General features: G+C 42.0%; 1 protein-coding gene and 1 long non-coding RNA gene across 12 annotated transcripts in view; one reads left to right on the forward strand and one right to left on the reverse strand.

Annotated features, from left to right (window-relative positions):
- The window catches only part of tmcc1a (transmembrane and coiled-coil domain family 1a), a 45,748-nt gene that overhangs the window by 4,942 nt on the left and 13,003 nt on the right, over positions 1-27,803 (reverse strand). For 6 of the 11 annotated variants that reach the window (XM_061769567.1, XM_061769602.1, XM_061769584.1 and 3 more), the window contains exon 4: positions 468-713. The exons of 1 other annotated variant lie outside the window; for it this stretch is intronic. In XM_061769567.1, the coding sequence (XP_061625551.1) occupies positions 468-713 (246 nt within the window). Of the gene's footprint in view, positions 1-467; positions 714-2,142; positions 2,513-10,140; positions 10,600-22,147; positions 22,634-27,803 lie in introns of those variants that run through there. 4 more of the 11 variants (XM_061769635.1, XM_061769621.1, XM_061769627.1 and 1 more) reach the window with 4 other exon arrangements.
- On the forward strand, positions 6-964 carry LOC133476377 (uncharacterized). The gene is made up of 3 exons (XR_009788043.1): positions 6-352; positions 597-740; positions 826-964. It is a non-coding gene; the product is annotated as an uncharacterized LOC133476377 (long non-coding RNA).

The raw sequence follows: 27,803 nt of genomic DNA on the forward strand, positions 1-27,803 counted from the left end.
CCAGTGATAAGAATATTGCATTTCAAAAGTACACTACTCACAAAAAAGTAAGTCGCACTAAAAATGGCCTAAAATGAACTATAACCTTCACAAGTGAACTTAAATTGGCCTTCTCTAAACTTTTGAATGTATATGTCCACCTGTTCAACGGCAAGATTCACAACAGGTGTCCTCGTAGGACTCTTCACCACGCTGTTCAGGTTTTGATGAAACCGAAATATGTGATGAAAAGACCGTCCCCATTCCAAGGCTTCAAACCGGATGTTATTGGAGGGAAATGGCCACTGAGCTTGAGTGTCATCAGTTAATTGCGAGAGAGAGAGACTGGGAGAGTCACAGAAAGGCTTGACAGGTAAACGTCCATGGAAAGTTAATAGGTCAAACGCCTGTTTTGAATTTTGCCGTTCAGCTCTTTGTTAGGCAAGAGAAAGCTACAAAACTGCACAGTCGGACATGTTTGAGTATACCTGCTTAATGCGTGTGCTTTGCTGTTTGTCCGCATTGTTGGCCAGTTTTAGGTACTCCGCAACATTGTCGTCCCGGGCTGTCTGCTCGATCTTGATTTGTTCTGTGAGCTTGATGATCTTCTGCTGCAGCTGGGCGATGGCATGCTTTGTGCGCTGAGGATCCAAAGGCGCGTCGTCCGCTGCGGAGTACGGAGAGTCGACCGCAGGGGGAGTTGGGCCCAACCCGCTCACCTCCGACCGCTCGATCTGTGGCCACGAGACAAGAAGTGAGAGGTAGAGTGACTTGGGCCAAATGATGACTTCAAACGGAACAAGAAGTAATAGTGAGGTTGTGAGTTCTTCTGTATTTTGCTGACAGACTCAGAAGAGGCTTCTGCTTTTCTGCAAAAAGTCATCTGGAAAGTGAGAAGTGGAGAAGGCTACTTGCGGTCAATCTTTGGAAAGTCTCATGAACCTTTCTATTTTGCATTTTGACCTTTTCAATGAAAAGAACGAAGTAAAAAGAACTCAAATATTGAAAAAAATAAAAATAAAAAAATCAACATGAAAGCTGGTACAGTTGAACAACCGCAGGACTGGCAAAGCATGACCTTATCCCGTTTCTCTCTCTTTGTGGCAAGTGACGACATTATTTACAGCAGTTCAAATCCAGCGCACGGGTCGCTCCAACATGGTTATCTTCCAAGGTAAGTTTATCAGGCTGCTTTCTCCAGCGTCAAGCCACAAGGAGCCTCGCCCACCTCTCGGACCTTGACTGCTGCAATCTGCTGTCGGCGGACGAGCCAGCCGGTCATCAGCTGGCGGCCAATGCTAGCCTCTCACATGAGGCTCCCTACATACTCCTAATATCATCTGTTATCCCCCACCCGCCCCCCTATGAGTTCTTGCACATCCTTGGGTCCCTTGGAAGGATGATGACGCGGACACAAGATGTGATTGAGTTTCTGTTATACGTCAGGTTGTGTCCACACGGGGAAAATAAACATCGTGCAAAGGCTCCTGCCTGCAGTCACATTCTGCTCAAAATCGTCGTCTTGAGAATAAACATGCACCTACATTGTTAACTTAATTCTTGTTGTGGAAATGGAAACAGGTGGATCCACGTCCACTGAAACGTCTGCCATATCGCGAAAGAGCATTTCATTGCTCTGCCTTCACTACATGCCCTTGGCAGAGACAGATGAGCAAAGATACCAGACGTTTAGAAAATAATACATTTGCGGACTAAGTAAGTGAAAGTGGATCATTTCCCCGAAGTGCACCGGCCTGATGATCTCTCTGGGAATCTGAATGTGGGAATCATGCACTTTTTTCCCCCAAAAGCAGTTCAAAACACATTTGTTCAGGCAGGGCAGCCATACCAGTAAAACACGGTTTTGATCGCTTTTTAGTCTTAAATTTGTTTTTGCATTAACTGCAATGTGTTCCTGTATTATTATTGTTTTTAGGACACGTGTATGTGTGTGTGTGTGTATTCCACAACGACAAGCACTTTGTGAAAGGCAACGTATAAATAAAAAAGGTACTTAACGCTGTTGTCTAAATGTGTACAGGACTCGCTAATCCGCCGCAACAGGTCGGAGCACCCGCTGTTCATCGACACTTGGCTAATCGCAACGTAGGTACACCGTAAACACTCCGTTGTCATGTCGACTTTGCCGAAAAACACGCTCACCTTTCCGTTGCCCAAACGGAGGAGCTGCTCCCAATGCATTCTGTCCCTTGTGCGTTCATCTATCCGGGCCGTTATGCTTACAAAGCCGCTACGTCAGCGTCCGTCTTCATGTCGTCACTTCGTGTCAGTCAATGAGCGTGCGAGCCATGACACCGGCGTCCGCTGCGACCCGCTCGGCATGTTGTGAAAGTTCAAGCAGCGCCTCAGTGAAAACCGAGCGAAGCCCCGCCTCTGTCGTCACTTCCGCCCCCCCCCCCCACCACAGCACTGCATATGACGTCATCACATAGTGTGTGTGAGCTGTCAGTCAAAAAGGCATATAAGCATCATTGTAAGGCACTAACATTATGTTTGAACATTACCACTATGCTTAAATAAAGGGGGGGGGGGGGGAAACGGTCCCTAATTAATTATTAAAAATGTGCATAAAAGTTAAAAATGTTATATATATACATGGCACGGTGGCCGACTGGTTAGAGCGTCAGCCTCACAGTTCTGAGGTGCGGGGTTCAATCCCCGTCCCCGCCTGTGTGGAGTTTGCATGTTCTCCCCGTGCCTGCGTGGGTTTTCTCCGGGTACTCCGGTTTCCTCCCACATCCCAAAAACATGCATGAATTGGAGACTCTAAATTGCCCGTAGGCATGACTGTGAGTGCGAATGGTTGTTTGTTCCTATGTGCCCTGCGATTGGCTGGCAACCAGTTCAGGGTGTACCCCGCCTCCTGCCCGATGACAGCTGGGATAGGCTCCAGCACGCCCGCGACCCTAGTGAGGAGAAGCGGCTCAGAAAATGGATGGATATATATATACATGTTTACAAAGATTCATTTGAAGATTAAATGAAAATGTATTGTGATGTACTAAAAAAATCCAAGTGAATTGTACTTAGAAAAAGTACTGCACCTAAATTAAAAGAATGTCTTGTACTGGACTGAAAATGTTTTAACAAGCTGTATGCATAGCTACAAGCTGTATTCTAAGAATGTTTGATTCAATTTCATGTTTCAAGTGTTGCGCATTTCATTTGCATTGAATTCATTGATTCTTTTGCGTACCACTAGCAAAAGCTTGCATACCACACTGAGAATCATTGGTGTAAAACATGCACTTCCCCTTTTCTCTGAAATATTGATGAAGGATGAAACATCCATTGATTAATATCAGCAAGGCATTAATACATATCAAAAAGATCTTTAGCTCATAATTTGATATAGACAATGATTATGATAACAAATACCGGTATGAGAACTGAAGTTGCAAATGTCGGAACAGTGCTTATGATAGTGTTTCGGCCGGCAGAGAAGGCCTTACCCAACAAACACTTGCGCGCATCATTCCACCAATCACAATCGTACTGTGAATTGTTTAAGCTCACACAACATTCTCCAAATAAGAGGCAAAACGTTCTTCCTTCAAGTTGTTTGTCACTCCCAGCTGTCACGTAAAAGGAATAATTAAACAATGAATGTCCGCTAACCTAAGTGCTAGCATACAGTGATAAGAAAAGATAGTCACGCTAATAAGATTAGCATTGATGTAACGGTAAATTATAACCCTTGAAACAACACATGGAGCAGCCCAGTGGTTTGGACTATCCATTCTTCAAGAAGAGCTGGAGGTAATGTTCACATACTTTTAATATGGCTCACAAGCAGGCAACATAAGTCGCTATCTAGTGCGAGCACTAACGTTTGTCCATAAACATGATGGCGTTATGTCGATTTATGTTCTAAAGGTTCGGTAGACATTGGTTTGTGCTTCCAAATAAATGCTGACAAAGGCGAGCAAGGCAGGGGATGCACCGTTTCAAGACGTACAGTAATCCTACTGGTCGACGTCAGGTCATAGGTCGGAAGGTTCTAGCAGTTGTCTACCGTACCGCCTTGATGAAACTAGTTCTGTTAAATCGACATCCACTGTCACACCATCAATTTGTGAATGGAACAAGAACTTTATGGAGACACGGAGAGTGTTGGATAAAGGTAGGAGTGGACGGCTAAATTACAAAAATGACCAAAGAAACAAATAAAAAATTTCAATACCTCCTCATTTTTTTATAATTTCTACATATAAGTAATTTGGTTCTGTAATGTGTTAAATTGTAAAAAAGACTTCACACTATAGAACTCAGCTTTGGGTTTTTCAATATGAATTGGCCTTGACAAAGGTGCTGGGGAAAAAGTGTGATGTCAATTATGAGGCAAGATGAAGAAGGCTACAATACAGGAAGACTGGCAGTGGTGGATGCTCTTTGAGTCGAGATCAACTGGCATGTCGTATTTTGTGTGTAATTTGCCAGCCAATAGAAAAAAAAAACACTGGCAGACAACAAAAACCAGTCGGACATACTTTTAATACCCACATGCTTAGCTTTAGTGACATTCTTTTCAGGTTACATACCACAGTATGCCTGTTCTTGGCTAGAAACACAACCGTATGATTTGTACTCTGACAAGACGATGTGTATGAGGGGTTCACAACAGGACTGAGGCCAGAGATTAAATAAATAAATACAGAAAGTACATTGCAAAAACTCAAATGTAACCGAGATGTGATATCTCACATCGAGGCCAAATCTGCCTATTCTTCTCAGGGTGCAGTTTTTGTGTAAGAGCATTTCACTTGCTTTAAGCATACAATATTTTTTTCCTTAAAGATAACATCTTAAGTGGAAAAAAAAAAAAGTCGTAAATTTGACACACGACACAGTAGAGTGTTGTTAACAAGTATGCCAAAATGAACTTTAAAAAAAATAATAATAATAATAAATCAAGTAAATGAAATGAGAATCCAAAACTGTGTGTCCTCCCAGCTGCTGGACGCTGTGGCCGTGACCGCTGAATGCATTGAAAACACGGCCTGCTCCAACTTGTCAACGAAACACGTTTGTTCGGACAGTCTGTGCTCAAATGTCTGTTGTGTGAGCTACAGGCTGAACATGTGCCACTGTGTTTAATAAACAATTAACTTTCTCTCAAGTGTCTCTGTGGAACCCACACACCGACACAACACCAACCGAGGCGCCAACGTACTGGACGAGCCCGTCGCCGGTCTGCTCCTTAGCTAGTGAGCTCACTAGCTCGAGCTAGCACGTAAGTTAACCACTAGCTTCTGTCCAATTCAGCACCGCCTTGCTCCGTGCGCCACACGTGGGTCCACACAACAGAAACACTGTAGCCTATATAACACAGAACACTGATGTAAGATGAAGGTGTAATTTTTTAGCATAGCTTGCAAGCTAACTGCATGCTGTAGTGATGGAAATTGGTTATTGTTACTAAGTATCACACAATGTACAGAAAACCCAAGTGCGTACCTGGCCTCCATTTTAGCCCCACCCAGAAAATCTGGACAACTGAAATGGTGAAAGAATAAGAAATACTACAATCCTATAGGAGGAGGTATAATATATAAAGGTTAAGATATTGACAGGGTTTTTATTTTTTAAGGTGAGGTAAGTTTACTTGTTTTAAGTCAAATTGTCTTGTTCTATTGCCAAATCATTTTGCTTAAATAAGTAATAAATTCCTCATTTCATGACTTTTTTAAGGTCCGTTTTTTCAGTGTCACTTCTGACAGAAGGGAAGCGATAGATAAGGAGGGCAAAGGACAAGTCTGTTGAGGCCTTTGAGCTGGAGTGCTTGAGATTGAGGTACAACACGCTGATATATGTGATAAGAAAGGCCTGGTGACATGAACGCACCGGCACCATCGGCGTCACTCATCACATAATCTGGCAATTATGTCAAGTGAAGGAAAGACTGGTCATTCAGGTGCTTTCCGTGATCTCATTTCAGTTCAGCGCACAACTCTCTGTTCTATTATGCTAGCACACATAGCAAATAAACTCTTCATCAGCAGTTTATGCCAGCCAATAAAGAAAGAGTCAAGAGGAGTCTGAGCTGATCCCACTTGGATAAGACTTTATAAGACAAAACCAACAAAGAGACTACATGGATTACATTTTCTCTTGCCCTATGGCTCCTTTCACCGTGACCCCCAAACTGGGTCCACCTGCTTCTGGGGCAGGTTGCGTAACAGCCTGTGATCCAAGTAAAGCTGGTTAGAGCAGCTCTGACTTAACTTGGTCTCTCTTGAGGCCTGGGAAGAAAACCACGCCCTAACACTTAAACTGCATTGGTGCTATCAGTATCATTAATTACAAATATGCATTTTTTTCATTACGTACTATAGGCTTCTTTATACTCGCGCGGACGGCGGCCGTGGTGACGTCACTGTGGGTGTCCCACGCGTAGTTTGCCTTTATACTCGAGCGCAACCCACACGTACAGTTTTGAAAATGTACTGCACTTCACCTCCAAGTCGCGGGTGTCGCTACGGCTTGTATTGGCTAGGACACCACAGGGTGGAGTTTCCTCTGCATTTCTTTGGGCCATTTCCGGTAGCCATTTTTCCTTTCCTTTCCGTAACAAGGAACAAAGCAACAACAATGGCGAGCGTGGAACAGTGTCTGCTAGAACCAATGGACCTAGATGCCCAGATGATACGTTTAATTATGCTGCAAAATCGATCGAGAAGGCGGTGGCGTAGATGGTATGTAGAACCAAGGGGCACGTTGAGTACGTCATCACAGCATGTGACTATAATGGACCAATCACGAGATGATCTCCGCGGCGTTCGACGCGCAGCAACAATTTTTGGCGTGTGCGCGTCAAGCTACGCAGATGGGCCGCGCGGGGCAATTCGTCGGTCACGCGATGCAATGCGGGCGTTGTCGGCCGCGCGACCGCGGTAGTAAAAAGAGGCCTTATGTCATTCATGCTAAGCTGCAGTGGGATATCATGGGAAATGACTGGCAGATGTGCCACAGAAGTCCCTTTTCCTTTCCCAAGGCAGGAACATGAATTACAGCATGGTCAGAGGAGTTTGTGCGGAAGAGCCCTGACCTCAGTTATATCATAAAACTTTGGGCTAAACTAGACATGAGATTGTTGGCTAGGATCCAACGTCATTGACTGTTACCTGTGCTAATACTTTTTTTTTTCTGGCTGAATGGATTGAAAAGCCCACATAGACACTAAAAAAGTGATCCCAAAAGAGTGGTTATCACTTCCACTTTTTCCATTTCCACTTAATCTCCGTGCAAAATTTCATTGGTTATCTACTCCAAACATCAGAGTAGCATTTGAACCATTTCGCCTGTCCCAGCTGCTGAAGTTAGTGATGTTAGTAATGCCGAGTTAATGCTTTCATTATGATCAAACAAACAAAAAAATCAGAACAAGTATTTCACCGAGCAGGATGAAATTGTAAATAATTATATTATTATATAAATTATCATTTGTACAGATCAGATGAGTGCGAATCCACTGTACTGTACCTTGTTTGTTATAAAGCCTCCACACATTCCTGCTGAGTCAACTTTCTGTGATGTCAGTAAAGCATGCCAAGATGCAAGTGTGAGCCCACTGGCCTCCATCTAACAATTCTTGCCTGTGCTGCACCTCTCTTCAAAAGCAGCATTCACTCAAGGGGAGATGTGATACAGCGAATGAAATAAGTATTTAACACGTCAGCATTTTTCTCACTAAATATACTTCCAAAGGTGCTATTGACCTGAAAATTTCACCAGCTGTTGGGAACAACCCAAGTAATCCATACATACAAAGAAAGTAGAACAAATAAGCTCAGAAATCAAGTTGTGTGTAAAATGACACAGGGAAAAAGTATTGAACACATGAAGAAAGGGAGGTGCAAAAAGGCATGGAAAGCCAAGACGTAAAATCTATAAATAATCAAACAGCAATCCAGCCCTTTGTCAGTGCAAATGAATATCAGCTGGTTCAGTCCTAATTGATGGCCTACAATAAGGTTTCATTGCCAAGGTGTGAGTCAAGACACATCTCATGACGGGTAAGAGTAAAGAGCTGTCTCTAGACCGTCGCAATCTAATTGTTGCAAAACATAACGATGGCATTGGTTATAGGCGCATATCTAAGCTTCTGAATGTTCCAGTGAGCACAGTTGGGGCCATAATACCTAGGGTGAAAGTCAATCATACCGCCGTAAATTAGCCTCGATCAGGTGCTCCTCACAAGATTTCTGACTGAAGAGTGCACAGAACAATCAGAAGAGTTGTCCAAGAGCCAAGGACCACCTGTGGAGAGCTTAAAAAAGAACTGGAATTAGCGAGTACTGTTGTCACAAGGAGAACAGTGAGTAATGCACTCCGCTGCCATGGCCTGTATGCATGCTCATTACGCAAGACCCCATTGCTGGGGAAAAAAAAAAAAAAGCATGTCAAGGCTCGTTTAAAGTTTGCTGAACAACATTTGGACAAGCCAGTTAAATGCTGGGAGAATATGGTCTGGTTGGATGAGAGCAAAATTCAACTCTTTGGATGCCATAATGCACACCACGTTTGGAGCAGAAATGGCACTGCACATGGCCCTAAAAACGCCACACCAACAGGGAAGTTTGGAGGTTGGAACATGACAGCGTGGGGCTGCTTTTCAGCAAATGGTACTGGTAAACTTGCCATTATTGAAGGAAGATGAATGGGCAAAAGTACTGAGACATTCTTGACAAAAATCTGCTGGCATCTACGAGGATGATGAAAATGAAGGGCGGACATTTCAGCAGGATAATGATCCAAAACATACTACCAAGGAAACTTGAAATTAGTTTCAAAGAAAATTAAAAAAAAAAAGCAGCTAGAATGGCCCAGCCAATCACCTGACTTGAATCAAATCAAAAATCTATGGAAATAACTGAAACTCAAGGCCCATAAAAGAAGCCCACGGAACCTTAAGTATTGGAAGACTGGGTCAAAATCACACCAGAACAATGCATGTGACTAGTTTCTCCATACAGGAAACATCTTGAACCTGTCATTGCAAACAGAGGCTTTTATACAAAGTGTTAAATAAATACCAGTTGGCGTGTTCATTACTTTTTCCCTGTGTCATTTCACATTGTTACACACAACTTAATTTCTGATCTTATTTATTGTACTTTTTTTGTATGTATGGATTACTTGGGTTACTTGGGTACATCTGGTGAAATTTTCATGTCAGTAGCACCTTGGGAAATATATTTAATGAGAAAAATGTCACAATATTATATTAGTATAGCATAGTCCAGTATCCACAAAGCTTGCTCCCTTTGGCAGACAAAGTGGCTCGAGTCAATTCAAAGGCTACATGTGGAGCCATCCACGTCCCAAAAGTCATTCCGCCTTTTCCGTCAGATGCCTTCGATATCGTCATCTATGCTGAAATGAACTTCACTCTCCTGATTAGTTGGGTATAAGCTTTGATCCCACTGTCAGTGGATCAGCAGATCATCATGGCTGCCATGCCAACATTAAGACAATACTGTGAGCCCAAGCTCTCTGATTCAACACGCTCATTTGTGTGGTGGGAGAAAAAAATCATGTTACAGTATACTCACCACAATCAAACTCAAGCAGTGACCTAGTAATAAACCCCCATTCTTACATATAATATTAATTGATTTAATTTATGCAGCGGTTGAACTCTAAGCTGTTTTTATTCTTTAAATAAACAAAAAAAAATCCAGAATTGAATGCATTTTGCTAAGCTATGTCACATTTAATCTTAGTATTTTTCTGTTTCCCCAGTTGCACATGGTTTTAGTTCCCACACTAACACGTCAATTAAGGCTGTGCTGCAACACGTCACATAAGAAACGTCTTTAACATCAAAATCCGCTTTTGTCCCCCCCCTTTAAGGGGATCCAAAGGGGGAACAAAGAATGTCATTCATTAGATATGGAAACTTACATAACCCCCTGCGATGCTGGATAAGGGGACATTTCACTCAAAGACACACACACTCACACACAGGCACACAAATGCACACGCATACATACAAATGCATGTAGTCCGGTTAAAAACATAACATATTAGAGGTTTGAGATGTGCGTAACATGATCAGAGTGAGGATCTTAAAACCTTAGTGCGGGATGATGATGTAGAGGATGAAGAAAAGCTGACGAAATTGAGGGAGAGACTCACGGTGGTGGGGGTCAGAGGTGGAGAGGTGTCAGCGGTTACCAGGCTGATGACCTCCATGGTGAGAAGACACACGCGCACACCTGGTATTATAATTCTGTTGGTTCTGTCTCTCTTTTAGCGCGGGCCTCGGGGAACGACAGCAGTTGGTGGGGAGGGAAAGATCGCCGCTCCAGCTGACCACTCATCACTCACTCAGGATAGATCCACTTCATTGCCCACTTGACTCAAAGGCGCACCGGGCAAAGACTCCTCTTGAAAGCAAACAAGTGGCGACCCTTGGGGATGTCTATTGACAAAATATCCAGAAACTATGGAATCCTATGAGCAATTAATAAGTGGCCTGAGTTCCGAGAGCTGTAACCACACTCCATACATGTTCAAACTTAGCTGAGCCCATGGAATGAACATGAGGCACTTCAACAAGCACGACTCCCACAGACGCCTTGCATCACTGGCCGAAAGAGGAGAGGAGAGTAGAGGAGAGCGATACCTTGGTGGTTAATCAGATGAAGTCTTCCGGGGCTGGATGAAGGGAGATGTGAAATCCTCAGAAAGAGGCGGAAACCCAGACAACAAATGTGAGAGGAGCGCAGCAGCAAGCATCGGAGAGAGGGGGGGAAAGAGTCCACAGGGAGCTATTGCTGAGAGGGCGACCGAATGAGCGAGGGAGCATAGAGCCGTTGTGAAAAAGCTTCATGCAAGTAGGGGGGCTTTCATTTGGTTGGACGTTTCAGGCGAGCTCAGCTCCAAAACAGTTGCCCCATTAGGTGGAAAGAAAGGGAGAGACTCTTCCCCTTCCTTCCTTTTTCAATGATCTCAACATTAGATTGTCACAGCCAATAAGTTTACTGAGTGATCTTGCGCTAATGAAGCACCCACTGCTGACCCCAGCCTCGGTTTCTCCTGAACAACTGCCAGAACAGGACTTGAGCTTCAAATCAGAATATTGTTTGTTTACACCCATTTTAGGCGTGGAAAAAAAAAAAAAAACACCCAGGGGAGTAAAGTTTATGAAGTCATGTGATGATTACAAGGCAGCCATTCAAAACCCCGTATGGCTGATGGCCTCACCGTTACAAGAGCACCATTCTAAGAAGTACTAGAGGGAATTAGCGCCAAGTGAACTGATCTACTTTTAAAAAAATACAGGGGATTGAAACACGTGCATTAATGGTATTTACATTCCCCTAACCTTTGAAGTATCACTGTGTGCTAAGGCTTAGTGGTCTTGATGCAGAAGGCTAACACAGACACTCACTTGAACAAAAACATACACAGAATCAAGGAAGGGAAGTGTCAGGCAGCACGAGGATGACACCAGCCTGCTCCAGAGGAGCTGGGGGGAGAGTGGCGCATGAATACAGGCTTTAATGAGCAGGCAGGAGCAGTTAGGGGACCAGGGGCGAGGGAAGGATTTCGGGAGAGGGCTGCTTATATAAGAACTAGCCCCACTGGCATGGAGAATGCGCCAAGTGTGCATTGTGCAGGTCGTTGTGAAGGATTGGTCGCCAGGAACACAAGACCACAACAAGTCCTAACATTGCAAAAAAACAAACAAACACACGCAAAAAAAAAAAAAAAAAAAATCACACACAATCGTGCTGTTCCTCGGTCAATATTCAAGTTCAGTAATACATTAGAAACTAACTATTATCATTATTTACTACTGGACATGTTTTTTGTCTTTAATCCAGTAAATTGTGACAAATTAACTGCTCTTTATAGGTCTTTGTCTTGGCAAGTTGATGTAACATTTCAAGTATAAACACAGCAAAAATACACTAAGAAAACCACACAGACCATCAGACCTAGTGCGCAAAAGAGACGAGAGCTGGTGCCTGTAATGTAAAGTGCCATTATAAGATCAAATAAACTATTTGTCCTTTACAGGAAATTTGTTTTGGGAACATGCGCGCGGCATGGTTGCTTTACATTGTGGGACACGTCAGACAGGGGATCCACAGCAATGAGACTTTCCCTGCTCGGTGTAGATATTCAACAATTGCTGTTGTCCAATAAATGGGTGGGGAGGAGGGGGATGGGTTGGTGAATGAATCAATGGACAGCACATGCACACAAAAGAAATGCTAGACCGTCTCTAGACGCAGACGCAACTGCTGGTAATTACTCATTAATTCGGCGAACTCAGCAGTGGTCTTATCGAGCAGGTTGCTTTATGAGATTGAGGAATTCCAAACATTCTTCGCCCCCGATACGCTTCCCAGCAGTTCCTGTCAGTCAAGGAATACTCAATCTTTCAGGGTGACTCAGGCCTTCTTTACATGCTCGCCAGCTTGCTACCATACTCTGAATAGCTTAGTGAATCCGCAATGACAAATTGCCTTGTGATATCCTGACTGACGAGAGTGACGATCAGAGGGAAAACGCAAAATGGCTTTTTCAATCAATCTTCATTGGAGTAAATAATGTGGATTAATGGATTGATCTCACACCGTGTGCATGTAAAGATACCTGAGCTTGATTTACAGTGACACATTTAAAGGTTTGGGACAAAAATGACAGACTCGCACGCACATACACACAAATGAAGATTACCTTATGATGTAGTTTTAGGCCACCTGGGAACAGGCATGATTATCTCATTGAATGACATCTCATTGAACTTTCGGCTACTGTATTGCATATTATTCAATCTACCTCCAAGCTTAATCCACAACTATGTCTTGTAAATGCAGGTCAATGAAGTTCCTTCTGTCCTGCCCCAAACAATTCCCACAAAGTCTGAAGGCCATTCATTAGGAGGTTTGCTTCAATACGAGTCCACAGCTACCTTTACTTCAATGCTATTCATCAAGTCTCATTCTTTACATCTTGTTCATTTCTCTTCCGTCACGTTCTCGTGATGACAAATGATGTTGGGACTGTGCATCGACGTTGTTGAAGAGGTGTGATGTCAAGGTTATGTCAAGGTAAAAGAGTGAGAGCTCTGTATACGCACACTAGGGATTATTCAAAGCTCAGACAAGACAAGCGTGACTCAGGGTTCGGGCCTGTGTCCAATGCTGCTGTCTAAACCTTCTTGCAGTACAGGCAAGCCCTCTGTTCATAAACCACTGAGCTCTTTTAACACATGGGTCACTATGATCACAGATGAAACCATTTAATGGCCAAGCCCAATTACCACGGCAGGGAAGAACAACAAAGATGACAATAAAATCAACCCGAACCCAAACAAGCAGGAGTTGTGATGCTTCAAGTCAACGTATGGCCAAGAAATAGATAAGCGTGACTAACAGCTGCTACACTTCAGTGACGAGATAACAGTTGTTGAGTAAAACTCGTTTCTTTATAGCACACACGCAGTGTCCAGGATGGTTTACTTTGTGTTTGATGCTTGTGCATGTTCAGAATACATTACTCGGTAATCGCAGTTTCATATTACCCATAGGGACATCATGGCCAAAACTAAGGTAAATTATGCAATGTTTAAGCCATTAGCACTGCCCCGCTGATGAAAGATACATAGCATGCTTAAATAAGAAGAAACAAAATAAGATCAAGCATTTTGATTTTTCTCTTCCATTTTATGTATCATGTGTATGTGCTGTGAGTCTACATATACTGCCATTCAGTATTTATATGCAGTAATGTGGGCATGTGGCATGTACACACATTTATCCATTGGTGGATTTTTGTGTTTGGTCGAGCAGAATTTGTTTATACTCAGTCCATTGTGGTTATGTAATGTTGAAACAGGAAGGGCACTGGCCCAAAATGCAGAGTTGGTCCGGGCCAGGGTACCCAGAGTGCCATGGCGCAGCACTGGCCCAGACACGGGGGCCAACCGTTTCATAGGGAAGGGGAGAGGGTGAACAATCTAGAACAATCAATACCACTTTTTTTTTTTTTTTTTTGCCCTGACTGATAGTTTGTACTGGCCTCATTATTGTCGGCATAAATCCAAGCTCTCTTCCGAGATTCTCATCAGGCCTCGGTGCGGTTTTGGAAGTCTGAGCCAGACACTGCTGCCATTAAGAAGCAGTCAATTTCATAACAAACTGAAAGATAAGAAGGAATGACATTGTGCAAATAGAAAGTTGTTATCAGTGCTTGGCAATTGAATTCTTTTTTTAAATTTATTTATTTCATGCATCACCTGTTCCGATAATTCAACAAAATAATGGAAGTGCTTACAACATTTAGGTACTTTCAGCCAACTCAAATGTAAATTGAGAATTTCACTATAACCACTATACAGATATAGACATGCTCAGGCTCATTTTGGCCTTTTCTCACATAAAATTAGATCAACTGATCTAATTCCTCTATTTAACAATGGTTGAGTTATAGGATTACTTTGTTTGTACTGAAATGGAACAATGGAATGTATCACTAATGGTAATTAGTGATACATTTGAAACAACGTCAGTTAGCTGGAACCAGCTACTGTGACTAAAACCGAAGCATTACAATCACATTGAATGTTAGTGACGGTCCCTGCTGCTGCATGTCAAAGGCTTGTTGTGACCAGTATACACGAACATCAAATCATCGAAAAAGCAGGGTGCCATGGTGCACTAGTGTGCCATGAGAGATCATCAGGGGTGCCGTGGGAAAATGTGGAATTGCGATTCATTTGTCTGAAAATTATTTATGACTTACAAATACAGAATAAGTCATGGCTTCCTGCCCTGTTCAATAAAAACAGGCCCAGATTTTACTCTCAGTGCATTTGTAAGTAAATTGAGACGATTGAGCTCATTTCAGAATTCATACTTTTGAGGCCATTTTTGTTTGCTTGTGTGCTGTGAGATTTCTGCAATGTAAAATCAATAAAGGTTGGGAAACACTGAAGACCTACGGTGAAGTCAGGATCAGGGGATATTGGGAAACTGCTGCCAAAACTATGAGTACAGTATTACATTTTTACTCCACTAAAGGGTGCTAAAGCTCAAAATATCGCATGTCATCGAGCTTATGTCTCAATGCAGCCATTTCCCCAAAACACCTTCCACATGCCTTTATTATAATACTCCTGACTGACAAACATGCAATTCCGTATATTGCAATAAATCATAGGGAGTGGGGGAACACAGAGGAGGAGGAGAAGATGAGAAAAATGGAGACTATAACATTTAGCCTGTGTCTTGTGTGTCTCTGACTGTCTGGTAGGCTGTCACATTAGGAAAGAACTCTCCTGTAGTTTATCTCTATCAGTGGAGAGAAAATATGATGAAATTCCCCAGAAATTGTCATCAGATTTGCATGCACGAGCATCCGAAGTGGGTCAGTAGAGCAGAGTGGAGCCCACTGATCCATAGCCTCATCAATAATTCATCAGATCCACTGAAACAATACAGACTGAGCAGGGAGTGGCAGTGATATGAGGTTGCCCTCTGTGTGTCTGAGACGCCGAGGCGCTTTCCTCTATTCCACCTCCTACAAAAAGCAGGAGAAGAAAATGCGAAACAACAATAAGAAAAGCAAAGAGATTAACGTGGCAGTGGGAGTGCACAGTCAGGAAGGCAGGAGAGAGATTTGGGCTCAAGATAGAATCCAGAGAAGAATACATCTAAAGCAGTGTTTTCCGAATTTTATTTAGCCGAGGCAAACATTTTAAAAATGGGAGAACATTTCACAGCGCACCACCAAAGAAAAATGGCACCAAAAGTATGAATACTGAAATAATGATGAGAATAATAATAATCTCTTCTCTATTGACTTCCAAATGGACAGATGTGGGCCTGCCTATTTAATTGCACAGGTAGCCGATTCTGTTGTGTGAATGGCAACAGGTTTTTCTACTTCTGCAAACTAATGGAAGAGCATTTAATAGTTCGGCCTGTCACTCACTATACGTCGCTGGCATAGATTAACAAAGATATTGTCATCAATGAATATCATTTTTGGGCAAACAAGGGAAAATTGAATCATTTCCCTGATGATCTCTCACGGCACCCTGGTTGGGAATCACTGAAGCCGAGGACAGCGACATGTGGGTCAAAGTTGAGCATAACATCCTCAGTGAACCAATATGTGGCAAGCTTGGAACGGCTGTGAAAACACCAGAGATATGTACACGTGCATGCCCACACTAATGTTCTCACACACGAGCTGGAAGAGGAAGAACCAGCTGCAGGCCCGAAATAAGACAAAGGACGACCGCAAGTGACTCACTGCTGACACATATACAGTACCTGCACATAACTTTATGCCGACGCAATCAACTTTAACACGCCATCCCCACCTACAGAAAGCTTCGTATGAACTTTAACTTCTATGCTCTATAAAAACAACCATGATGCATTTATCACTAAGGTAGCCACTAAGGTAAAAAAAAAAAAAATTCAGACTTATTATTATTCATTTAAATGATTGCTCCACTGCTCGGGACACATGAATTTGTCACTGATAAGTAAAGTCGAGGCCTTGCTGGGTCAGAAGTCTATTAATAGCAGTGGAGGAATGAAGCTGCAGTACCTCAATTAGCTGCAGATTACCATATGAAACAGGCTTAAACTGATTTTGAACCTCGCAGCTTGGTATTTCCCATGTCCCCACGACTCCATACATCCCGCTGTTCAGTTGACCTAGTCACGCATGTACAGTATGTACGCACACTTCTACAACATTCCCTAAAACTGTCCCTCTTAGTCACACCATCCCAAAAGTCAAATAAACCAGCGCTGCTAAGAATACTAATAGTCATCAGTGCTGGATAAGGGTATTGGGCTACACGAATGATCACACATGAATATTTAGTAGGCTTTAAACGATCAGGATTTTTGGGGCCGATCACCGATTAAAACAAAACGATAACCGATCACTGATCTGATCACAAGATGGAGGAATGTGTCTATTTAAATGACCTGTTCATTTACTGTATATACTTTTGTGCTTAATTGCTCTAAAAATTATATTTACAATAAATAATGTATCTTTGTTCATATATTTATGCCAGTGAGGCATAGTGACAGACAGAACAAATGAAAAATGGTCTTCTATAAGATGACAGCAAGTATATACAGTAATTAATGTATCCACTTTTTGTGACATTTTTGCTTGGTGGTGTTCCGTGAGATTTTTCAATTGTAAAATATGTTCCTTGGCTCCATAAAGATTGGAAATCACTGCTCCAGTCAGATCGTGTATTCTAATCAGTCAGCTCAAACCAACATTACAACATGACAGAAATAATGGGTGCTAACCGACTCTAATTAAATTACTTTATTTTTAATTAAATTACTACACAGAAACAGAGCATGATCCGACAGAACGGCGGCATGTTTACGTCCAACCGTTCGTGGTACCACTAGCTTGCTAGGCTACATAACGTATTGTTGCCAGCTTGCGAGCCGTATCGTATTCAAAGTACAGGAACATACCTCAAGTGTCCTGAGCACCGGTGACCACCAACACACGTTTTTCCCCATTTTGTCCTTATAATACAAAGTCGGCGCGCTTCACTCTTGTTGTCGTCGCCACGGTAACGAGTGTACCCGGTCGCATTTGAGTTGACAAGATAAAGCCCAATGATCGTAAAAAACGGGATGCGGTGGTATCGGAATACAAGATTTTATTGCAATAGTCTGACATAGTGCAATCGTGCAAGCGCAAATTTGTCTTGTAGTCTGACGGGCATTATGTGTTGCCTGTCTCCGACATGTTGTCTGTTCCACACCGCCGACATGTTTTATTTATTTTTTTTAATAACTTTATCTGACGTCAGATATTTCCAATACTACATCAAAAGACGCGCGACAAGGCTAAAAATAAACTACCTTTTGGATTCAAATATACTGTGCACGATGGCTACGCGGAGTAAATGTCTTTTGCGGAGCCGATCAATGACCGGCGAATTATGACATAAAGCCGATCAGCATAAAATGCAAAATATCGGCCGATACCGATCAGTCCGATAAAAAACGGTGTAAAGTCTAATATTTAGTAGCGTAAAAAAAACAGACTGTGATTTTGCTCCAAAGGGCAACAAACCCCGGGGAAGAGATTTCAAGGACACAATAAAAAGCTGAAATATCTGGGCTACACTTCACATTCCAATACAACACATTTGTTTGGTTTATTCTCTTTGAAGTGAAATAGTAACCCGAGAGTCCCACTATGGTCAGATAACTGGCGAACAGAAATTGAATTTCATGCTGAACAGGCTTGGATAGTTCATTTTCCAAAGTTTTGATGAGTTCACCAAGGGACAAGACAGGTGAGATCTGTATGAGACTTATTTTTCTCAGTGTACAGAAAGTGAAAGGAAGCTTTGTAAGACACAATTCGAATTTCAGTGCCCATGGGGTCGCTGTTGCACGAGACAAGGAACCTGTGGGCATCATCAGGAAGACACGATCTCGAGAATTTAGGAGCCACAAGAGGATGAGCTTTGTGCAGTACGTCACAGCGAGAAGGTAAATATATACCAGGGGGAGGAACTACATGGACGAAGTAGTTGGGATGTTCACCTCTTTGTTACCTAGATAAAATTAAGCAGGAGTTGAACGTGACTTTTTAGTTATGCCTGAATCTTGCGGGCTACACACCAAGGTTAGGATAGTTTTAAATTTGTTGTCAGTTTTAGGTTTTACTGTATTTCCTTTTCACTTTTTGTTTTTCAAATTCAGCTAGTTTTACATTATTTTTAGAGCAAGTTTGCTAGTTTATTTTATTAGTTTTTTTTTTAAAAGGTTACATTTAGTTTAGTTTGTATTATGTTTCTTTTATTTTTAGTAAATAAAGTTAAGTAAAAAAAAAAATATTCGTCAAAAGCTAAATCCAAAGGTGTATTATCAGCTTTAAAATAAAGGAAAATCAGTAAATAAAATAAATACTGTATTATAGTTAAATGCTAAATCAAGAAGGTGCCTTATCACCTTCAACAGAAAGCTGTGATGGACTTTTTTTTAAATAACGTTACACAAACAATATATAACTGCTTAATGGGTGGGTTTCAGTGTGTTTATTAAATTAAAGTCAAAGAAAGTGGACCTTGTCTCCTTCCGTTTTTTCATGGAGAAAATCTTTTGTACGAATTTGACGTGCCGTCACTGAGTTTGCTGTTTAAAACACAGCTCGATTTAAACCTCATGTCAACAAACAAGCTCATTTGAAAAAGGAGGCAAAAGAGAGACCATTCCACCTCTTTAACGCCCAGTCAATAATGTTGTTTGCTATGCTGATCAATAAATGTCTCCTCACCACCCATACCAAGCCCGGCACACAGTCACTACAAAAGAGGCAGTCTCCAATCGAGGTATGTGGGGGGCCACATTTCAAGTTGTCATAACAGACACAAAGCAGGCCATGTTCTTTGTGCCAAAGAGGGAAATGAATCAAAGAAGATGTGAGAGCACATGATGGGAAGTTGACTCGGAACAGATATGAGGTCAACGACAGAAAGCTCCTAGAGCTGTGAGATAGCTGGCACACAGCACTTTTTTTTCCCGGGCATTTCCGTGAAAGTCAGAAACAAATCACAAACTGTACGTGTGGACAAGGTCATTAGGTTTGACGCTTTCACCTGCTCTGACTAACACCGCCAAGGCTTCTCAGAGATGATGTCAAGCAAAGACTGAATACGCATGCGTGCGCGCACACACAGTTTGCTTCAAGCTTATGGTTATGACATCACCTCCAGTGTGGAGGAAGAGCACGTGCTTCAACATTCCCTTTTGACTTTCTGTATAACTCTCTTGCTGTGTGTGTGTGTGTGTGTGTGTGTGTGCGTGCACATGCTCATAGTCAATCGAAACTAACTTGTTTGATTTGACGAGGGTTAGACTGTGTGCTTCAGCGAGTGTTTACAATGACTCGAGGGCAAATGTGTTATTACAACTCTTTGAGAAGACGTGGTAGTTATCACGAGGAAATTGACACTTGTTAAGCGGGCTTCGACCTTTTGTTTGGCTTTTCGAATGTGACTAAAGTACAAGTCAGAAGGGAGGCCATGCTCTCTGGCTTTCTTTCATTTGCCCTCACGTTAGGTAGTGTGAGGAGATGCTGCGAGAAAGTCGCAGTAGCAGAGAACGAGCCACAGGAAAGCAGGTGATTTGGTGACTTGCAGCATTGACAAAATTAATTAAATATTTGAGGTGCTAAATGCACTTGTTTTCCGGAGGATGATCTTATAATGTTATATGTTTTACAGTATTATTCAAAAGGACAAGGAAGGAAAGGTTCTAAGGCAACCTTTACATTTGTTGTTTTAGCAATACATACACTACAGCCAACGCATAATAGTTGTTTTTTTAATGCAAAATACAGACTGGGTGTATTATAGTTCATCAATATGTCATTATATATCACTGTCACTATGATACATTCCTTTTGCACAGGTTGTAAGTCTACTGCTGTGGCATAATAGGACTATATTTATACTTTTATATTTTATTAAAGTTACCACAGACCAACTGGCAACACCTTAAATCTTAGTCTCCCTTTCTTCCTGCTCACAGTGCTCAGATAGATGTTAATGCTGCTTAAGTATTTTTAATTTTTTTTTTTTTGTTGTTTTCTTTTTTACTGTATTGGCTGCCGCTATTTTGGTGTAATTGTGAATATTATCACTCTAATTTCCCTCACGGATTGAACAAAGTATCTATCCTTCAATCCATCCATCTGTAACTACAATAACAATATATTATGTCAGGGTCATCAACCTTTTTGAAAGCGAGAGCTACTTTTTTGGGTACATTGTGAAGCTTGTCTCCATGAAAGCTATGGTTTGGTCACGTGAACACAAGTAACCTTTGACCTACTAGGTTTATATAAAAAAAATTAAATAAAATGAACATTTCCAGAGTTACAATGAGAACATGCAAACGCCACACAGGACCCCAAAGCCCGGATTCGAACCCCCACCCTAAGAACTGTTAAGCACATGTGCTACGCATTGTTTGTGTTTTGTGTCTAATCCTGTTTAGACAGATACAGATGGATCGACCTTTTCTCATTTTAAGATTACAGTTCAAACAAGTCATCTGCTGGCCCTGTTAATTCCAAAGGTCTATTGTGGTCGATTTAAGTGATCCAATATTTCATTAAGGCTCATTATCTCACTGGATTAGGCAACTGAGAAGCGGGAAAGCAGACAGTCAGTTTCGACGGACGGATATTGTTTTCTAAGACGCTATTAAACAATACGTCAGATGTGGTGCCTTTGAAGTATACAACAGAGGCACTTTGTGCTGATGAATGAACACAGCATGTTCTCTCTGACATGGAAATCAAAGTAGACTGAGTGACAAGAGAGACAAAGGAGGAGCAGAAAGACAAGTGGGCATGTGGTGATCTCGCCTTAGGGAAGAAGATGGTCCTTCCCACACCCCAAATTTGCAATCTCTCCCAACCTGTTTCAGGTGGTGCCTATTAGGAGGGGAGCCAGAGACCCCGGAGGAGATCACGCTTTCCACAGACACAAACACGTTCAGTCACTCGAACACTCCAACAGATGCACATAGTATCGTATTCCAACACGAAACATTTTGTACCTTCCAGCTATGTCAACCTCCATGCGTTATCAGAGAAGTAAGTAACATTATACTGTGCAAGGAACGACAGAGTCATCAGGTAATTTAAGCAGTTTAAAGTGCCGAGTAGTACGATAATCTGGAACAGTGACAATTGTGCAAAAGGTGCAGATAGTTCTCAAGCACATGAGTGGCCAGTATTGGTCAACAACAGATATGCAAATAGTGCAGAGTGACGAAACTAGTACAGTGAGTACGCGAATAATCATGAATAATGTAGTGGTCGTCTCAGCAGAGATGTGCAAAATTAGAAGGATGTTACAATGGAATTGTAAGTCAACTGTTTAAGAAGTTCATGGCAAGAGGGAAGAAGCTGTTGGAATGTCTGCTGATTTTAGTTTGCATTGATCGATAGCGCCTACCTGAGGGAAGGACCTGGAACCGTTCTGACTACTGTTCTTAACAAGGTGAAGTACCCTCATAAGCAATATATGCAAAAGCATTAAACATCATACCTGATGTCAACTTTGCTTTCTGTCCACAGTGGATGAGAAGCTGTGTGATCTCACCTTGGAATGCTGTCTGCGAAGACTGAAGCGCTGCACCATCTTTCCAGACACCACAGCCCAACCATCTGCTTTACTCTTCTACCCTGATTTACCTCCAAAGTACACACCGCCTCACACTGCCCACTCCACAGTTACATATATGCCAACTCCACAGTTACATATACGCGTCATGGCTCTCCGAACATCCACGTTCACACATTTCCGGTCGAGACTGCATGTGCCTCCTGTGCAAACCCTTGAGGAGTGAGACAGAGAGATGAAAAAGACGAGGGGGAGCATGCAGAGAAAAGGACAGTCCAGCTGTGTTGGCCTCAGTCCCACAGACACTCGCACACTTGCACAAAGGTTTTGTCACACACACAAACGCAAACACAGAGCATTTGACATTTGAGTCACACAAACACGCACGCAACACTAAAACACACCACTGACAACAAGACAGCTGTCATACACAAAGCCGGCGTTCTCACTCATCTCGCAGGAGGCAAGGTCGCCTCCTGCTTCCTGCCAGTGAGAGGAGGGGCGAGGGGAGGAAGAGATGGGAAGAGGAGGAGGAGGGACCGTTTGTAATACCTCCCCAACGTGACAGAGGGCGGGCGACCGCGAGGGAGAAAGGGGAAAGGGGAGCGCAGGGGCAAAAATTGTTGAGGAACGGAAAGAAAAACAAAGTGGAGTCTTGATGATGACCTTTGTCCTTGTGACATGCCCGCAAATAGAGACATGTAACCCTGAACCTGTTCTAACAGCGGGATGCCAAAACACTTGCTCCGTTGCTATGGTAACCAGATGCGGGTGGGGGTGGTTGTAGTTCCAGGCTCCATATTGCAAGTTACAGGGTAACCACGGCGACCACTTGGATGACCTGGCAGATATTGCTGTGCTGAGAGATGGGGCACAGGTAAGAGATGAGTGAAGGAGCACAAAAAGAATGACTGCTGCTGTCCAAAAAAGGCTGCTTCACTTGTGTCATGACAACGTGAGGCTTGACTTGAAGTTAAACAAAGATGGGGGTGACAGGGTGGGATGGCAAAGAAAAGAGTAGGGGTGGGCGATATACAGTATATCCTCTTCAGTTTAATCGTGAACGTCGCTTTACGACGTGCAATTTCACATTATCGAGTATTCATACCGTCTTGAAAAGCAAACCAAACGTGTGCATGGACGGCACTGGAGGAAGAGAGAAAGGAGGACGTGCATAAAGTCCTCATTCGCCGAATCGGCGGACACGATTCAGTCATGTGGTTCAGTGGCAAGCAAAACAAACTTCTCACTCTCAAACTAGATGGCCGACTCCGAGCAACCTTTTCAGGAGTTTAGCAGCTTAACATGTGGGTGAATGATCGCTATGGACCTAAATGGAACGCATTTATAGTTTTTTATTTGGTTGGCCAATAGGAAAATGACACAGGCCACTCGATGTACGTGCTAGCTTCCCAAACGCGGCCAGTTTAAAAGTGAGACAAAGAGAATACAGAACAAACGGAGCTGTTTTGATCGTATAGTCACTGGAGGATTTATTCATTATGGATAACATTTACAAAGAAAACAGTGCACTGTCAAAGGCATCCCGACTGCTGGTGAGGCTAATGGAGGAGCTAGCTAGCATAGCCCTAAGGCCGCACTGTAAGTAAGTACAGACCCTTTCACAAAAATTTGAATATCATCAAAAAGTTTCTTTATTTCCATAATTTCATTCAAAAAGTTAAACTTTCATAGATTATAGATTGCGGGCCCACAATTTAAACAATTTCAATTAATTATTTGTTTATTTTTAAATAATTTGGGCTTCCAGCTCATAAAACCCACAAAAATCAGGAATTCAAGAAATGTGAATACTCTGAAGAAATCAGCCCAAATTTTGCAGGCCATAAATGGGGAAAAAAAACAAACAAAAAAAACTTTTAAATAAAAAGGCCATAAATGTTTGAAAAACATTCTAGTAACTGTATCAGAATACATTTCTAAAGTAACCCTCCCGACCCCGACTATGAGGAATATGTAATACTTTGCGATTCAACAAGCACAACTACCACTATAGAAAAGACAAGTAAATCTGCACAACACACACACAAAACCCTCGCCGAGTCGTATAACAAACACACACCATATGACAAAGCAAATAAACATTGGCAAGACATAAAGAACGCCATCAACTACTAATTTCTTTCTGCAGTGTTCTAGCCAAATTTGTATGACAGTGTGTGCTGTAGTGACAAACATTTTTTTTTTTTTTTTTTAAATTAGGTTTACATTTAGATGCCATCTAAATTGTTTTTGTTTTGTTTTGTTACAAAAGCCTAACTAAAATACTGTTGTGCAAACCTAAATTTGACATTTTCCTGTATACAGCCTGGACATAACTTCAAGTTATTAATTGTTAAATATTGCCATACTATATTCTTGTGTAATGTTTTGAAGTAAGAGCATGAAGAACTTTACAAAATGAACATGAGCTGTTGTTGCGAAACGCTGTGTCTATCAATAAATGTCCTGGGTAGTAAGTAGGGATTTAAACCGTTGTTTTTGGATATCGTCGAATTATCGCTATCGTAAAATTTTAATTTTTTTGGGGGGGGGGCCAATATCGCCCGCACCTAGACAGCAGTCATCACACTTTTCACCATGACGTCATACGTACTTCCAGATGGCAAAAACGTAAGCATTCTCATAGTAAACACACTAATTTGTGTCATTTGAAAAAAGCAGAGTGATTGAGAAAAGAGGAAATTGGTTGAACGATGCTTTCCCCCTTCTTCTTTACCACCGCAGTTTGAACGTGTGACGTGTCACTGAAAAGACAATGTTACGTGAGCTGAATGGCTTCCAAGGAAGACAGAAGGCCTGCCGTAATTTACATTTGAACTGGTGTCCCAAACATGACAAGATTTTGTCTTGGTTTTCAAGTCAGGTCAGCAGTAGTCACTCGTGCTTTGGATGTACCCTGATTTACAAACAAAAAGCCCACACGAAATACAACTGGTGGAATTAAACCAAAGCTCAGCTATACAACCACCACATGGACCAAAGCCCAATGAGCCTCATGGTAACTGATCCAACAGCGCCCTCTAGCCAACGGGTTGACCTAACTGTCACTTTGAGAGGATGAAACATCCATCTGTCCATTTTGTAAGGCATTTGTGTCGTTTGGGGTCGTGGGTGAACCGGAGCCTATCCCAGCTGACTTTGGGTGAGAGACATTGTACAACCCCAATTCCAATGAAGTTGGGACGTTGTGTTAAACATAAATATAAACAGAATACAATGATTTGCAAATCATGTTCAACCTATATTTAATTGAATACACTACAAAGACAATATATTTAATGTTCAAACTGATAAACATGATTGTTTTTAGCAAATAATCATTAACTTAGAATTTTATGGCTGCAACACGTTCCAAAAAAGCTGGAACAGGGTCATGTTTACCACTGTGTTACATCACCTTTTCTTTTAATAACATTCAATAAACGTTTGGGAACTGAGGACACTAATTGTTGAAGCTTTGTAGGTGGAATTCCTTCCCATTCTTGCTTGATGTACAGCTTCAGCTGTTCAACAGTCCGGGGTCTCTGTTGTCGTATTTTACGCTTCATAATGCGGCACACATTTTCAATGGGAAACGGGTCTGGACTGCAGGCAGGCCAGTCTAGTACCCGCAGTCTTTTACTACGAAGCCAGTAGTGTTGTAACACGTGCAGAATGTGGTTTGGGATTTTCTTGCCAAAATAAGCAGGGGCGTCCATGAAAAAGACGTTGCTTAGATGGCAGCATATGTGTTTCCAAAACCTGTTAGTACCTTTCACCATTAATGGTGCCTTCACAGATGTGTAAATTACACATGCCATTGGCCCTAACACAGCCCCATACCATCACAGATGCTGACTTTTGAACTTTGCATCCATAACAGTCCGGATGGTTCTTTTCCTCTTTGGCCTGGAGGACACGACGTCCACAATTTCCAAAAACAATTTGAAATGTGGACTCCACTTTGCATCGGTCCATCCTAGATGAGCTCGGGCCCAGAGAAGATGGACCGTAGATGATGAAATCCCAAAATTCCTTGCAATTGTACGTTGAGGAACATTGTCCTTAAACTGTTCGACTATTTTCTCACGCACTTGTTTACAAAGTGTTGAACCTCGCCCCATCTTTGCTTGTGAATGACTGAGGAATTCGGGGAAACTCCTTTTAGACCCAATTATAGCACCTACCTGTTCCCAATTAGCCTGTTCACCTGTGGGATGTTGTTGTGTTGTTGATGTCGTTCCAAACAGGTGTTTGATGAGTATTCTTCAACTTTCTCAGTCTTTTTGCCACCTGTCCCAGCTTTTTTGGACTACCTAGACTGGTTGCCAGTCAACTCTATGGCACATGTAGGCAAATAACCATTCACTCTCAGATTTACACCACTTAGAATCTTAGGTAACTCAACATATGCATGTTTTTGGAATGTAGGAAGACACTTGAGTACCCTGACAAAACCCACCAAAAAACGGGACAACTTTCCATCCCCCACACAGAAAGGGCAGAGTCGAGATTTTAACCTGCACTGACTGTGAGGTTAGTTAACGAAAACGAATGAAATATTGAAAACTACAAATTAAAAGAAACGTTTTCGTAAAAGAAATAAAAGAAAATAATTTAAAAAAAAAACAATAACTAACTCAAACTACATTATATGTTTACAAAACTCGCTAACTATAATTATAGAGAAAATGTCCGTTTTCGTCTGTCAATTAATTTCATACATTGGATCTCTCCATCCCTCCATCCATCTATCTATCTGTCTATCTACTGTATCTTATTTGACAAAGCAAGCGGGCAAGTGGCTTGTTGTGGAAGAAGGTGATTAGTGTGGAATACTTTTCAAGTTGAACAACAGCCACAAATTTGGCAGCTCACTTTAGAAGTTTGCAACTTGCCAGAAAGGGAAGGAAAGCATGAGCGTTCCAGCTGTGTTTGAGACGGCTCATTCATTCAACACACAAGGACTTCCATTGGTTTTTGTTTACAACACTAAACAGAAGGCTATGCAAGTTAAACATTATTAAAAAAAATAATAAAGAAAACCCATATAGCATGTCTCATGAATGTTTTTTACGTTATGTTGTGATGCATCTAACCTTAGAAGCAGTACTACTTTTTTTGTGTGCGTCCAGGGACCCCCTTACAGGGGAGGCATTTTTCCAAGGACCTCCTCATAATCCAAACACCAATCGAAAACAACTCCCACGTGCACTCCTAAATGCCAGGGAAAATATTATTTTTATTTCAACCCAATTATTCATGACCCGTTTAACTGAAAGTAACTTCACCAAATGGAATTAAACTAAATATTTATCTATTGTCGCTAGTTGATGTGTCCAGTTTCCACGAACAACAAGTAACTCCTGCGAACAGAGAGTTAGATTACATACGCAAAGTTCGTGTTTCTAATTTAGTGATTTGGTTGCTATAGATTTTAAAAGGGAAAATCGTTGGCACCCACCGCAGCTGGTTTCAACCTGGGTCGAACTATGCCCGTGTATACAATAACTTTTTTTTTTTCCTTTTTTTTTTTTATTTTCCTCCCCAATAACACACTGGGGTCCAAATCATCATCAGAGAGTTTGGAGGGGGAAGAGCACAAAGGGGCAGAGGAACACTGAGAAGAGGA

This window comes from Phyllopteryx taeniolatus, chromosome 1 (genome assembly GCF_024500385.1).
Source record: "Phyllopteryx taeniolatus isolate TA_2022b chromosome 1, UOR_Ptae_1.2, whole genome shotgun sequence".
NCBI lineage: Eukaryota > Metazoa > Chordata > Actinopteri > Syngnathiformes > Syngnathidae > Phyllopteryx > Phyllopteryx taeniolatus.